This window comes from Propithecus coquereli, unplaced genomic scaffold (assembly GCF_000956105.1).
Source record: "Propithecus coquereli isolate 6110/MARCELLA unplaced genomic scaffold, Pcoq_1.0 Scaffold49, whole genome shotgun sequence".
In the NCBI taxonomy this organism is placed as follows: Eukaryota; Metazoa; Chordata; class Mammalia; order Primates; family Indriidae; genus Propithecus; species Propithecus coquereli.
The window spans coordinates 1472955-1489237 of record NW_012150729.1 but is presented as its reverse complement, the minus strand read 5'-3'; the positions used below and the strand labels follow the sequence as shown (position 1 = coordinate 1489237).

Here is a 16283-nt window from a genome sequence, read left to right as displayed (position 1 = left end):
ACTCCAAGGAATGTGCGGCATGCGGGGAGCCAGACCCAACCATTGCATCAGAGCGGGGGCGCCGGCGGCTCCCCGGGCCGCGCAGCCCGGACCCCGGCCCCGAGCCCGGGAGGGAGAGCGCGGGGGCCAGCCGGCCGGCGGGGCAGCGGGCGCCGCGCCCAGCGGGCGGGCGGGGAGGCGCGGGTGGGCCTGGGCGCGGCGCAAGGCGGTGCGCGGCCGCCTCCCCGCCCCCGGCCGGCGCGCTCTCGGGGCGGTGGTTGAGGCCGCGGTAGGTGGGGACGCGGCGGCGCTGCTCCTCCGCTGCCGCCGGGAGAGTCCGCGGCGCCGCCAGTTCCGCGCGCGAACTCCCGTCCATGGCACGCAGGGCGGCGGCCGCCGGAGCTGCTCCCGTCTCGCCCGCCGTCGCCGCGCCGCACTTTTAGGCGAGTGCGGAGGTCGAGGGCGGAGAAGTCTGCGCCGAGCTGCAGCCCCCGCCGGCCGCCGCCGCGCGGCGAGAGGGAGTTCCCAGCGCGGCCGCGGCCCCGGGCCCGGCTGGCCCCCTCCCTGCGCCCTCCCCTTCGCGGCGAGGCTGCCCCGCGCCCGCGCCCGCCGCGATGATCTTCCCCAGCAGCAGCGGCAACCCCGGGGGCAGCGGCAACTGCAGGACGCCCTATCGCAAGCAGGTGAGGCGGCGGCCGGGATGCCGCGCGGAGGCCGGCCAGCCCCGCTTTACAAAGGCGGCGGCGCTCGGCGGGGCTCCGCTCCTCCTCGGGGGACGGGGCTGGGCGGTGACCTTGTTCCCGCAGAACGCGGCCCGCGGGGACGGCTCGGGCCGGTGACCTTAGCAGGGGAGATGCCCTCGTCCGCGCCGGGCGGGCCGGGCAGGGTGGGACGTTGGAGGAAGAGGAAGGGGAAGGGGCGGAGAGGCGGCAAGAGAAGCGCGCCGGGCCGGGGGCTTTGCCCAGCTCTGCAACAAGTTTGGGTTTTTCCTGAAACCTTTGTGTGTAGAGGAGTACGGTGATAAGTCGTAACACTGGTTTGCAGTCTTCACTTGGAACCTCAGAGAACCTGCCTGATTCGTAGGAAACCCGGAAGATGTGTGTGTGTGTGTGTGTGTGTGTGTGTTCGTGTTCGCTCGCGCCCCCTCCCTCATTAAAGAGAGACACAGAGAGAGAAAGAAACGGGAACTTCTACTGTCACTTTCTCAAGGTTTTCAGTTTTCAGAAGCACAGGGAAATCCTGTGACATCCTGGTTGCAGAAGATACGTGGATAAGCCTGAGTCATACACATGCTTTTTCCTATTTTAATACCGTTTCATACATTTTTTAACAGATTGAACTCCAAAGGCACTTCAGTGGTTAGATCAAAATCCCCTGCTGGGAAAAGGAATGGAGCTGGGAGCTTATAGTTGTGGCCTTTTGTTTTGTTTTTCATCTTTGTTTTTAAAAGAAGGTTACTGAAGCCATGTTGTGATAAATCTCACAGAGCCTTGCAGCAGCAGCAATAACAAAACCTAGCTCTAAATTATGTAAAAAATGTGCAGGTCTGTTTAGAAAAGGTTAAACTGATTTAGAGGTCAGTGGCAAGATGCTTGTTGAGAAAACAAAAACACGATTGCAGATATTTTTTTCTCCATAATAAATCTCTTGTCTCTACATCCTTAGCCACCGAGACAAATCAATTAAGTTATTATCCCAATAATGATACAAACAAACTGTACCCTTCCATGCAGACCATGGCTCTATTAAGATCATGACTGATGACAGTGATGCCTGGGGGCTTTCCTATAGGCGTTTGCAGGGTTATTGATTATGTTTAATTCTTGTTCTCAAAGTCATTCTTTTTTGGGGATATGTCCTAGCATAAGTATATTTGCAAGTATTTTCACAGTGTCAAAAAGAAATGTTTTATGTTTTCTGGTCTTTGGTTCTTTGACATGTTAAGTTTCCCTTAAAAAGGCAATAAACGCACCCTGGTCTGTGAGCCCATGAAGTGGAAGTCAGTGGAACTTTAACCTGGGTGAAGAAGTCCTTTCCTTTAATTAAAAAAAATAAGATAAAGTCTGCATATGTCACTTAGCTGAAGTACATGCTAAAATTGTCAAGATGCAGAAGCAGGCATCTCTAAAGTCACTTCATGTGGCTTCATTTAAAATAAATGCCCTAGGATGCAGCACACATCAACTTCATAAATGAAGCCAATTTACGATAAACATTCTTCTCTCAACCCCTCCTCCCCCACCCACCTCACTCTACCTGAAAAGATGGCTAATTATGTTAGGGCCTTGTGTATTCATTTATTTGTTGTCAAAACCCGGCGGGGTGTTAGCTCTGAAATGGGGAAAATGCTCTGAGGGCGAGGCCTTTTGCTGTGAGGGGCTGGAGGTTTTGTGTGTGAAGGGGGGACAGCCTGCTGGTCTGGAGCACGCTGATAAGATGCTCTTCTTTTCACAGGGCTCTCCTTAGATGCAAAGACTAAAAGGGCTGACTGAATCAGAAAAACAAACAGACTTTCTTTTTTCTATAGGCAAAGAAAGAAATGAATGTGTAGGCATTATACAGACACAAGACCCCGGGTACCAGTGGTATTTGAGTCAAAGGTTTCTTTTGTTAGTATTTAGCCATTCACTGAGAAAGCACACTTCCAGCTCAGGGACCTGGTTGCCATGAGTGACTTTGTGATCTCATCCTGGCTTAGCCTAAATGGGAAGTCTAATTAATGCTTTTTATAAGATTTTGTGATGTTAAGCCTGAACCTTTCGGTTCATATTAGTTTGTTCATTTTGATGAAAGAATTGGAAAATTTTAGGTGTATAATACAGTTTGATTTTAATCTAGAAATACATAATCAGCTGTTAGAGCTGGTTTCAGATATTTTGCCTGAGGAAATTGAATGTAAGAAATACTTAAAAAATACATTAAAAAATCACCTTTAAAAATATAATGGGTTGGAATCACACTTGTATTATACATGCATAATAGTAGTAGCTAACAATCATTGAGCACCTCACTACCTGCTGGTTGCTGTTCTGAATGCTTTCAGTGTATTGACTCATTTAGTTGTCTTGACAGTTGTACAAGGCAGGTGATATTAGTATCCCCATTTTACAGTTAAGAACTCTGAGGCATAGATTAAATAACTTGCACAAAGTCTATACTACACAAAGTGCAGAGGCAGGGTTTGAACCCTGGCAGTCATGCCCTTAAAACCACCATATTGCAACTGCCTGCTTACATGCACATCTCATAGGAACTCAGGTAGAGCTTATCCGCATCATTGCCCATCACCCTTCTACTCTCACAAGTTCAGTTTAGGGATTCCTCCCACCTTTTTGGGGGTGGGAGGAGGTTGTGAGATAGGAGATGAAAGATGAAGTAAATGGATGATATGGATGGTGGGTTTGTGATGTTTGGCACAGCATTGATGTCAAAATATTGCTTTACTTAATAAGTGTACAACTCTTAAAAATTTTTACATTTTATATATACAGTCCACTCTCGGTATCCTTGGGAAATTGGTTCCAGGTTCCAGGGTTGCTCAAGTTCCTTATGTAAAATTGCATAGTATTTGATATTTGCATATAACCTACGTACATATTCTCCTGTATACTTTAAATCATCTCTAGATTACCTATAATATCTAATACAATTAAATGCCTATATAAATAGTTGTTGTACCATATTGGTTTTTTATTTGTATTATTTAAAAATTGTTGTATTGTTTTTTATTCGGTTTTTTCCCCAAAGTATTTTTGATACGGGGCTAGGCACATTCAGAACCCCTGGATATGGAGGGCTGACTATATGGTAGTCAGCCAGTTTCAGTTAAAGCAGAGGTAGGTGGTGCTCATCTCCTTCCTCCGCCAACGTAGTGTAGCCAGGGCATCAGGGAGCACTGATCTCTGGCATCATCTGGGATAAACAGGATTTTCCTGCATCACAGGCCTGTGAGCACATTAGATATACACCTGCTTGTCTCAGGTCAAAGTGAGCAGCTTCTGAGTGGAGTGAAAACCCAGAAGGCAGTATCTAAATAAAGATTGTTGGTTCAGGTCTCAGTGGGGAAATGTGTATGTCCTATTACTGTTGACTGTGACTTTGAAGTGTATGATATTTGTTAAGCAAATACAGTCTGATTGTATGAAAACAGCACCCCACAAAACGAAATGCAAACCGTTTTCAGGACTTTTGTATCTGTGAAAATATTTTAGTGTGTTTTGAAAGAAAAAAAGTGTTTTATACTTAAAGGCCTTTAAATATAGAAAAGTGACATTTTCATTTTTCCTTTGTATTATGTTTCTTGAATTCTTTTATTAGCTATTTCTCTTTTTGTGTTTCCTCGTTTCCATTTTGGAACTGCTTTCTTGAGGTAGTTGACTCAGGTATGCCATATAGTTTGGTTTTTGCAAATCATGGCAAGTAGGAAGGCCTTTTTTGCTAAGTAGTATGTTGTAGTTTGCAGTGGGGTTTTGACGGTAGAGGAGTGAATGCAAAATTTTTCAATGGAGTGTGTGTGTGCGTGTGCATGAGTGTATTTTTTCTTTACAAATGGTCTTGCCCTCTAATAGTTGTACTTGTTAAATATTGCTAGCTTTTGATGAGTGAAGTACTTATCTCCCCAGTTTAAGTAGATTTACATAGTTTACTGCTTTCTTGAAGATTAACTGGGTATAGCTGCACGTGAGGAATTCAACAGTGATTCAGTGTTTGGCCTTGTTTAGAGGATGACATACAAAGCTGTTGATTAATCCTCTTCAGGCAGTTTCTCTTCATAGCAATTTGTGTTTAGTAGATTGGGTTTTGTTAAAGTTTGAAGATTAAAGATGTGCGTAGAAGATATTTAAATGAACACTGAGCAAGTTCCAATTTGTTGTTTTTTAAAAGAAAGTAAATGTTTCTGAGCTACAGAGATTGAAAGTTTAGGAGAAAGTAGTAGAAAGTTAAACTGGCATGTATAGGTAAGATCTTGTCTCATTTTTATACTATGTTTATGTATTTGTGATTCAGTAGTATTTATGAGTCAAGGTGACCGTGTTTTAAATATCAACTCATGCATAGCCATTTGAAAAGTGTAGAATTCATCAGTGATTGCCCACTTTTTCTGGTAGGCACCCCTTTAGGTGTCTTACTACATTTTCCATAGTTCACTTCTGATTTTGAACACATTTCTGGTTTTTGTTTTTCTCTTCCTTTTAGCGACTACTGCCAACTAGGCTCGCCATATACTTTGATTTTTCAGCCCTTTCTTGGTGGTAGAGTCTGTCTTATCCAAGTTTCCGAGAATATATTTCTAAAGTACTCAGCCAATAAATAAATATTTTAACTTTGTGTATGATATCCACTCTCAACTTTAGTTATATTGATCTTCACAACATCCATATAAAGTAGAGAAGGGGCCGGAGACAGTGAAATTAAATGGCCTAGCTGGTGAAAGCTTGTGGATCAAGGGCTGTGTCTGCTTTTAGGAGAAAGAAAAGGAAGCCCAGTGAAGAACAGCTGTAGCCTCACTGCACTTCCCTTTCCTTGGCCTCCCAAAGACATGTGGCACACACAGCGTCCCAGATTTCAGCTTTGGAAATTGTAGCTCTGTCATTTATTAGTGTTTTTTGTTTGTTTCGTATAGACCCTTACAGATAGCATACTAGACATTGAGTTAAATATGAATTTCAGATAAAACATGACTAATATAAGTATGTCCCTAGTATTTTTTTTGTGCCGTGTACTTTTATTTGCTAAATCCAGCAACCCTGTCTCTGGGGAACCCAATTCACTTTTTAAAACCAGTTATTAAAAAAATCATGATTATAAAACATATTATTCCTACTTTTTCCACTTAAGATTTTGCCTCTTTGCATATTCCTTAAGCCCTGGTAATAATGCAAAATTCACATTTTATCTTCTTTAACCATTTGTTCGATGCTTCCTCCTACATTCAACTTAATTGAAAGACCCTGGCTTAAGTTCTGGCTCTACCATTTGCATGCTTTTTCACTTAACCTCCCTAAGCGTCAGTTAACGCTAAGTAAAGATAATAGTGCCCACTTCACAGGGTGGTTGTTGTTAATCCTTCTAAGGTGTTATTATTAAAGTCCCCACAGAGCAAGCCACAGCGGGTGGTCCTAAGAGACTCTGTGTGGTCTAGGGAGACCTTGACACAGTCTCCTAGGAATGGGCCATGTTTAGAATGTGGGGCAGCCTCAAAAACAGTAAGGATCTGGAGATTGAAAATGAAATTCTCAACCACATTAAAAAAAAGAAAGAAAAAAAAAAGAACAAGAAAGACATAGGAAAAGTGGATCCCACCATATTTTTAAAGAGTTGGTCATGGATTATGCTCTTGGTAGCAAAGTTTGCTTTTTCTTTGGGGAAGGAAAGCCCTTCAATCCTCTCTTCTTTGTTAAATGCAAATAATATGATTGAGAAAGGTTAAAAAGAGCATTGATCACTCTTATCCATGAAAAATGCTACCTTTTAATTTGCTGAAAACTGACGGATTTGATTCGTGGTATGTGCATGATTGTTTCCTGAATTCTTTCCTTTATCTTGTTTGTACACTTGATTTTCAAAGATGCCATCTTTGCATTACTCAGAAAAATAAACTTTTTTGTTTTTTTTTGTCCTTCGACATCTGTAGGTGTTTGGTGGGTGTTTGTTTTTAAACTCACATCTGTACATAATGCTTTGCTTAACACATTCTAAAATCTTGGTAAACTTTAAAATAGGACACACTGTTAGAAAGGAAGAAAGCTTTTCTGGAGTTAGGATAAGGGGGCAAAATGGAGCAAATTAAATTCTGAATGAAAATAACCAATGTAAATTGTTATTTAACACTTATTAAATGGCAGCAACATCAACAAAACTTGGTGTTGAGCAGTAGCACCCTAATACATAGAATCTATGTTGGCTCCACTTTATTCATTTAGACACATGGGATTTCAAAACAATGTAGTGTAAACTAGGGAAGATTATTTTGTGTTTGTTAATTGCGTATACAATACAGTCTTAAATCTTTTTTTTAAATAATGGAAGGAAATATGCCAAAATATTAGCAAGTGGTTTCCTCTGTTGTAGAATCACCATTGACTTTTTTCATGATTCTTTACCATTTTTTTCAACCTTCCTGTCCCCCTTGCCCTCCACAATGAGTGCACAATCCTTTGGTTATCAAGGAAAAGGCAAAGTGAAAAAAACCCTAGAAAATCATATTATTTTTAATGTCTCAAAATTATAGTGAAATCCCAAAGAATACATGTTGAGAATTTCAAGCACGAAGGTGCTAATGCCTGAATTTTGAGATGTGGACCTCTCCTATTCTTTATAAATTTCCATTGTTTTTATTTTCTACAGACTCCTATACCACCTTTTTGGAAATCATTTATTTCTGACAGATAACTCCATATTTAATAACTTGATATTTTCCTATTTATGCACATTTTAAACAGGCCTATACTTTTCAAAACATATTTTTAAGGCACTAATTTTTGTATGAGTTAGTGAAGGGGAAATGTAGCTGTATATGTGAAATTTCATACTCTAGATTACTTTTCAGGAGAGTAGCTGTTCTAAATATTCTAGATACTGAGGAATTAGTCCATTCACCTCTGTTTTGATTTACAGCTGTTTCGTAGACAGATAAATTCCCCCCACATTTAATTTCTATATTTAATGTGACATACCAAGACTGTTCTACTTATATCGGAACCCTTTGGGTTTATTTTATTATGAATACTTATTATCGTCTTCATTGCAGACTTCCTTTCTAGTTTTTAGCTGTTCGAAAGGGCAGTGCACTGGAAGGTGTGGCTTCTTTAGAGGTGTCTTTAATGCTTAATGGAACAGTGAGGACTTCTGTGAGTACACGGTACAGATAACGTCAGCACTGTAGGAGCAGTTGTTAGTGTGTTACCCAGGGGAGTCTTCATTGTGTCCGGGGAGTTTTAGGTGTGTACCGCAGCAAGACTTGAGAGTGAAAGGAGAAGGAGAGAGTGTTCAAGGGAGGCAGGGGGAGATGGGGGCCAGGATAGAAGAAAGCAGTAAGTACTAGAACTAACCTTGTTAGGGTCTTACTTTGCTAGTTGATGCTTCACTTTACAAAATCTGTTCCAGTCTCCTTGTTTTGGTGCCGTAGGTTGGGAGCAAATATGTAGCCTCATTGTTTTGCATTATCTCAGATTCTTACTTGCTCTTTTTCCTTGTAGCAGTCCTATCCCCTAGCATTTCCTTTCTCTGTTCTAAGACAAGATCTCTTTGTCTCTCTCTCCTTTGAAGAAACTGCCTATAGGTCACCTTTTTGGAAGACCATTTATGATCAATCTAACCTTACCTATTCAAATATTCCAAAAGCTACTTTGATTCTACTTTGTAGTCTCAGTGTTATATGTCAAATGCATCAGACCAACTTTAAGAGAGTGGGTAAGTTCTTTTGTTTAACTGAAAGTTTAACATAGAGACTCAGAAACATTGAGTTAACTGGCTATTAAGTGTGTAGCAAAAGTTAAGTGGCTTTTGAAATGGACATAAATCCTTGAGAAGTAAAGTGGTGTGGTGCAGAGATACACTGTTGCTCCTGAGGAGAGAAGGTGGCGGGGAAACTAGCTAGCTGTTAAAACAACTGAGAGACGGTGAAGACCCAAAAGAAGGCAGTTAAATCATAGATAGGAGGAGAGACCAAATTTTATAGATATTTGAGTACATGAAGCCCCTAAAATTGTGTGTAAAATGTTGCATACATTAGTTATTTCCTGGGTAGAGGTTCATGGCTTTTGTCAATTTGTCAAAGGGATCCGTGTCTTCCAAAGGATTTCGTGACTGCATGTAGAGGGAAAAGGAGGACTTGAAGATGATGCCAACATTTCCAACTCAGGAGGCAGGATAGTTGGTTGACATTTCAGGTGGAAGGAACACTACAACAAAGATCTGAAGATAGAACGCATGCATTTTATTAGGGGAACAGTGAGTAATTCATTAGGTCAGCTGGACTCCAGGGTAGAGGTTGGAGTGCAGGATCAAGCTTGCCATAAAATGAATGAGAGGAGAGCCTGAGTTTAGAAGGTATTGTCTCGGTTGAAATAAAGATGTAAAATGGAGTAGAGGCAGCGTGTGCATTAAACGTAATGGAGTCCAGATATTGTTCAGGAAGAATTGACAAGATTTGGCTGGCGACTGGAAAGAAGGTCCTGGATTTCTGATCTTAAATGATTGGGAAAATGAAAAGTTACTGTAACCTTGCTTGCTCTGGGCTCAGTGATGAGGGAGAACCCAGACTTTCTGTTACAGGGATTTTCTACCCTTTTTTAGATGTTCAAAGTAAATGAGGGAGGATTGCTGGATCCTGGCTCTCAGTGTCCAGACTTCAGGGATGCTCAGTATCCTGCAGTGTCCAGGTCAGTTTCTCATCAGGAAGAATTGTCCGGCCTAAATGGCTAATCATGCCCCCTAGTGAGAAACACTTTAAGAGCTCAGTTTGGATCCAGGAGACGGTTGTAAACATTTCTTTACGGCTCCTTTGGGATTGCCTTGAAGTCAGCATAGAAGCTGCCTCACGTGGCTGCATGGATTTCCATGTTTGTCCTGGATCCTTACATTCTTCTATGGCAAGTCTCTTTCTTGGTAATATATGTCATCTGTAACTATACTGTCACCCACAACACCTACAGTATAAGGAGCGCGTTGGGTCTGTTAAAGCATCTCCCTCTCTAGTGGGAATATGGCAGATGGGCGGACGGGTAGAGTGGTGAGGGCTTTTATTCATCCCAATAAAATGGTTTCTGGGGTAAGGCATTGAGTTTTGTTTGGCCATTTTAATTTGGCCACGTGAATTATACATTACTTTCCTCACTTCCTATCGCAGGCAGAAATTTCTAGCTAGCAGGTAGAAATATAGACCTAGAGCTCTGGGGAAGAAGCTCAAACTCCTCAGACTTAATAGGCGGAGCATTGGGAATGGATTAAAGCACTCCAGTGAGAGAAAGCGTCAAGAAAAGGGATGGGACATACCTGGGGAGCAACAGATTCTGTTGTGGGAACAAGTAAGATGTGCTTTGGGCAAAGCAGGAGAAAAGAAATGGCAAAATACTGGGAGAATCATAGAAGTGAGTGTCATAGAAGCCACAGAGGACAAAGTTTTAAGAAGTGATCAGCTCCTTTAAACGTTGCCCAGAGGTCAAAGAAGACAAAGGCCTAGTAAAAGGCTATTGGAAATATCCATTGGGAGGTCTTTGTAAGCCTTTGAAACACAAGTTTCAATAGAGTACTATGTGTGTGGTGGGGCAGGAAAGGGGGGTGGAGGCCAGGGTGGTAGGAAGCACATTCCAAAGAGTTTAAAGAGTGAATGAGTGAAGAGGGTGTGTCCTTAGTTAGGAAAATCCGATGCCAAAAGGAAAGAGAGTCCCTTCTGAAATGTTCCAGCAACAGCCTAGAGACGAGATTAGTTCAGCCTCTGACTGCCGCTGTAGGGTAGAATAGGGCACTAGAAAAAAGAACATTTGGAAATAGGTCTTACTTTTAAGAAAGATTGAGGCGGGGTTAGTCTTACAGGAAAGGCATCTCCTCAGAGAGTTTCCTGTCAGTGATACAGGAAGGAGAAGATGGGTTGTGTTAGAGATGGTAGGAAGAGCAGTGAAGCTCAACTTTTTTAAAAGCTTACATTTCAGTAAAGAGATTAGGTCAGTCTGTTCATGTTTAAAAAAAAATGAGATTCCAAGCTTGGAGATGTGTGACAAAAGATTTGCAATAATTGCTCTTGGGAATTTGGTGAGCATTCAGAGATGAGTAAAAGGCTGACTAAGCTGTAGTGAGGGCCCGTGGGAGTTCAGTGGTCTCAGTCACCAAGATACTCTGACCCTCCTTCAGCAGTAAATGAGAGAAAGAATCTGGATAACGGGTTTCTGTAGGGTTTGGCGTTGGTAAGATGAGTACGCTGTGAAAATAGAGCATCGTTATTGAGGCTAAAGAAACAAGTGAAATCAAGAGAAATAATAAACTTTCAGAACAGGGAGGGGCATGGAGGTTCTGATGAGATAAAAAGAAAAGTCCCTGAGAGAGAAGTTAAACATAAAGCAGGCTGCTTCAAAGAGTAAATTCTGAGGTTAAAATCTTGAAGGTAGGATTAGTTCTAGGATCCTTACCTTGTGGACTTGTTGGGAGGATTAAACGAGATAATACAGTTATAAATTATGAAGATGAAGGCTCTTGTGTAAATTATACCTCCCCATAACTACTGATGTAATTGTGTAAATCAAATCATATTTCAAACAGACTTCAACCAACCATGAACCACAAACCAAAATAAAATGTTAATTTTTTTTAACTGAACCCAAGCCAGACTTAAAAAACAACACCATCAAATCATTTGAAAGTTGCTTTCAAAGAGAAAAGGGTGGATAAGGGTGTGGCTCCCAACTTCATCATTTGCAAGTACATATCTTAAACTTCCTGGGTCTCAGTTTCCTCCAAAGCAAAACTAGGGACAGTAGTTAATATTATTGAGATGATTAGATGATTAGATGAAGTCATATGTGATACTCTACCTGGCACAGGTACTCTGGATGCTTCCCTCCTCCTCTGGGGTGTCTCATAACAGGTCGGTTTACACAAAAGAGGATCTTGGAAAATGGGTCCAAGGAAAGCCTGCAATTATAATAGTGGAAGAAGATTGTGATTATTCTATTCATTAGCAGAAAATACTTGTGATCAAAAAACCTAAAAGAGAAACTCTCAGTCGTAAAGTATACAAAGGATGAAGGGAAAAAAAAAATGAAAGAGAAACTATTCACATTGGGAAAATAGAAATGATTCTTATGTCTGCCCTTGGCTTCGCAGAGTTAAGGATCAAACAAGTTAATGTAAGATAAAGTGCCATATGACATGTAAACACTATAGAGGTGTTATGAAGATTTCTGAAATACATGCCCTAAACTGTTATGCTTCTTTCAGCATCTGATTGTAAATTTAGAAAATTATTGTTTAAAGCTGCTTTTCCCAAATTGTGTTTACTAAGATACTCGGGTTCTATTATGTTGAAAATGTTTCAGGAATTAAAATATTCAGTATATAAAGAAACTTGGGAAACACTATATACTATCTAGTATTGTTCAGGAGAGTAACAGTATAAATTAGCAGCCAAAAATCTCTGAGAAGTCCTGCAGTAAAGACATTTGTCCAACTTTATGTATTTCATTTTTTACCTAGAATTATTTGATCATGGGATCACTTAGTCCTATAGTATCTGCTAACTATATTTTTGGGACAGTTTGGGGAACACTTATTTAAAGGAAGCTTTTGCATTTTAGAGTTGGGAAGGACATTAGAGATTATCATGTCCAATGTCTTTGTTTTACCCATAAGGAGTTAAAATCCAGAGACACTAAGTAATTTGTCCAAAGTCTTATACCTACCTTAAAAGTCTTCGCTCTTTGGCCAGTTCCAGTGGCTCAAGCCTATAATCCCAGTGCTTTGGGAGGCCGAGGCAGGAGGATCACTTGAGGCCAGGAGTTCAATACCAGCCTAGCCACATAGCAAGACTCCTTCTCTACAACAGAAAAAAAAATTACCCATGCATGGTAGCACATGCCTGTAGTTCCAGCTACTCAGACAGGCGGATCCCTTGAGCCATGAGTTTGAGGTTACAGTGAGCTATGATTGGGCCACTGCATTCCAGCCTGGGTGACAGAGTAAGACCCTGTCTCAAAAAAAAAAAAGTCTTTGCTCTTCCAAGTATGGTACACCCTTGCACCAACATGTTTTTCTAATGAACTTTAAAGAGTATATCTTTAAAAAAAAAAAAATCATTAATAGGACTTCAGAATTGTTTTCATATGAGGGTGGGGTTTTTTTGTTTGTTTTTTTATCATTCCCTGAACAGAGCAGGCCCTTAGTGATGGTAAGTTGCATGTTATCTTCAGACAAAATACATTAGTATCTGCTAACTCTTATTTCTTTTTTGCTTTTAATTTCTCTTCTGTTAAGGTCAATTTTCCCTCCTGTTTTGCTGCTTTTTAAAGCATTTACAAAATCAAGATGACTGACTGGAGAAATCAATCTAGTTTAAAATATCAGTGATCTGGAAAACCCACAAGTTCTAATTATTGATGAATACTCTTTTGCCCTCTAAATTTGTTTTGTCTTTCTCATATAATTGGCTGTGGGTAGACAAATTTGCATATCTTTAGCCCCTTCCTGCCTGACTTATTACAGCATACAAGACTTTACTCTGTGGTTTCTAGGTGTAAGTTCCTGTATAGAAGAAACCACAGTTAAGACTTTACAACCCTACAGTGCAGAAAGCTCATCTGAAACATACTGCCATGTGTTCTTGAAAAATCTAAATGGCCACTTCATTGCCCTTTTTTATAATTGACATATTTCAGACACCAATTGTTCATTTGTAGCATTTTGCTTTTTATCTATATTAAGGTTTTTAGGTGCATAGACCAGAGAAAGGTGAGGGAATGTCTGTCAGTCTCCCTCACCAACTGTTTCTGGTGTCTGCAACATGAAATTTTACCTTGAATCAATCCTACGATGTGATAGTAATGTTTTAGATGAAGTGATCTGAAGGCATGTCCATTATATCATGTGTTATCACAAGAGAAGTATAGTATATTAATGCCGAAAGGACCTAGAGATCAGCTCTTCCCCATGCTCATTGTAAGGATGAGGATGTTTTAATGTCACGTAGCTTATTTGTAACAAAGCCAGGACTAGCACCCATATATCCTCACTGCCAGTGCAGTTTGGACATTTTCAAGCAAATTCAGCTTGGATTATCATTCATTCAGTCTGTACTTTAGGGCACATTATGGGCCAAGAACTGTGTTAGGCCCTGAAGGAAATAACAAATTAACGTTCCTGTTCGCAACGATACAATCTAATAGGGCTATGAAACAGGTATACAAATAACTATATGTTAGAAATTAATGCCACAAGAGGATCAAATATTTAAGTAGTACATAGTAAGAATACGTCTAATCTGCAGTTGTCTTGGTTCAGTTGACCAGTTGAATTTTGACTGTTTTTCTTCTTAGGTGCATTTGATTTGATTTCGGGATAGAAATAAGGTTCTCAGTTGGCTGTTTTGTGTTGGTTGTCACCTTAGAGTTACTCGACCCTTTAATTGACTCTGTTAAGCTTATTAGGGTACTAAAGCAGAGTAGAAAAGAACAGAAAGGATATCTTCCACGTTCTAGGCATCAGTTCATTGCTAAATTTGGTTTTAGTTCTTTAAAACGGATGTGGAAAAACTAGAGAGCATTAAGAGAAACTTAAGCAGAAATGATAGTATTTCAAATTCCAAGGGGCCCTTCCTCTTTTCACTGTTCTCTAGTCAAATGTGTTAAGTAGGATTGGAAAATAGTATTTGTGGAATTGGGATTATTGATAATAAGGGGAAAAAAAATCAATAAAGGTTTGCATAGAAACTGCTGCTCATATATTTCATAAACTATCTATAGCTGGGATCAGCTAATATTTTTTTGTGAATAGTCAGACAGTAAATATTTTAGGCTTTGTAGGCATAAGGCCTCTGCCACGATTACTCAGTACTGCCTTTGTAGCTCAAAAGCAGCCATAGGCAATACATAAACAAATGGGCATGGTTGTGTTCCAATAAAACTTTAAGTACAAAAGCCAGCTGCAGGTGGTATTTGGCCTACAGACAGTAGTTTGCCAACCCCTGATCTGTAGGATCCTTCTTTGTTGACTCTTTTCATCAAAAGTTGCATATAAGGAATTAAAAGAAAATGAAACCCAAACCAGATAATAATACTTATTAGCACCATGAGTATAGGTAGATACAGAACAAAAGCAAGTGAAGGTAGGTCTCATTCATGGCTTTGGTAAAAAGATTTCGGATTAAGAGCTCAATCTTGATTAGATGATTATTTTGTTTGGTTCTATATGGGGAGGCATCCTTCATGGACCTATGTAATCAATATTATCTTGGTTATGTTTATTTTGAATCCCTAAGACATGGCCATAAATCCGAAGTGGTGAGACCAGAGAGCTATAGTAAAATAGAAATAGTATCCTGGAAGCAAAACGTTAATGTTTTTCTTTAAAACATATTTTTTGGCAAAATTTGTGTTTTATAAGTTATTAAAACAACCTGACCCAAGCAAACTACTGAAGCACCTGTGTTTTGGTTTGCTAGGGCTGCTATAACAAAATTTCACAAACTATGTTTCTTAACCACAGAAATTTATTTTCTCACAGTTCTGGGGGCCAGAATTCTAAGATCAAGGTGTCAGCATGCTGCCCCTGCAGGAGCTAGGGAAGGGTCTGTTCCAGGCTTCTCTCCCAGCTTCTGGTAGTTTCTTGGCTTTTGGCAACATAACTCCAGTTGACATTCTCTCTACGTGCCTGTGTCTGTGTCCAGATTTCCCACTTTTAATAAGGATACCAGTCATATTGGATTAGGGCCTAATTTTTAACTTGATCACCTCTGTAAAGACCCTATCTCCTAATAAGTCACAGTCCAAGGTACTAGGAGTTAGGACTCCAGTCTTTCTTTTTGGGGAGGCAGAGGGGATACAATTCATCCCATAACAACCGTACTAGGCATTTATTCAGTTTAGGCATAATTCAATGGAGCACATTGGTGGACCTAAAATAAAGCCCATATACTTCATGAGTCACTCGTGGTCACATTATCCATAACAACCTGGTGGCTCTGTTGTACAGATTGTATAAGGAAATGTTTTTGTTGTTTTTAATTTGCAGGATAGAAGATAGTTCTCTACAGAAATAGGTTATAAACAAGCAAATGGTTATGGAAGTGTCCACTTCCAATCATAGCTGCCCCTTCCCCTACCTGCCATTCCAGCCAAAAGTTCCTTGCTTGCTTCTTGAATTCTGCTTCTCCTTTCTCTTCTCCAAGCTTTTGTTAGCCTATCATAAGTGGCCACAGAACTCTGCCTATCTTCCTGTCTCCTAGTTCACATCTCTCTCTTCCTTAGGTTGAAAGTCGAGGTCTTCCTCTTCCAGGAAGATGATCTCTACCATCTCCCTTTTCTTCAGTTCCTGCTATTTATTATGACATTAGAGCAGAATTCTGATGTGATGGTTTTTCATCTACTGCATCTCACTTGGTGCATGTGGGTGGAGTGGAAAAGCAGTAATGCCCTTTGTGTTGAGCAGGGGATGAGTCTCACCACTTCCCATTAAAGGATCAGGTTACCTCTGGGGAATGGGAGTGAGTTCCTGCAGTATTCTTGCCCATTTGTAAGTTTGTTGTGAAAGCTATTTTAGAGCTGTAGTTCTGTAAGAATGTGAAGGGGAATTAAAACTTAAGTTTCTTAAGTCTTATG

General features: G+C 40.7%; 1 protein-coding gene across 4 annotated transcripts in view; it reads left to right on the top strand.

Annotated features, from left to right (window-relative positions):
* The first annotated feature begins 530 nt into the window (after positions 1 to 530).
* The window catches only part of RBMS1 (RNA binding motif, single stranded interacting protein 1), a 133599-nt gene continuing 117846 nt past the window's right edge, over positions 531 to 16283 (top strand). For all 4 annotated transcript variants that reach the window (XM_012655848.1, XM_012655846.1, XM_012655847.1 and 1 more), the window contains exon 1: positions 531 to 662. In XM_012655848.1, coding sequence (XP_012511302.1) covers positions 594 to 662 — 69 coding nt within the window. In that variant the 5' untranslated portion in view covers positions 531 to 593. The remainder of the gene's footprint in view (positions 663 to 16283) is intronic.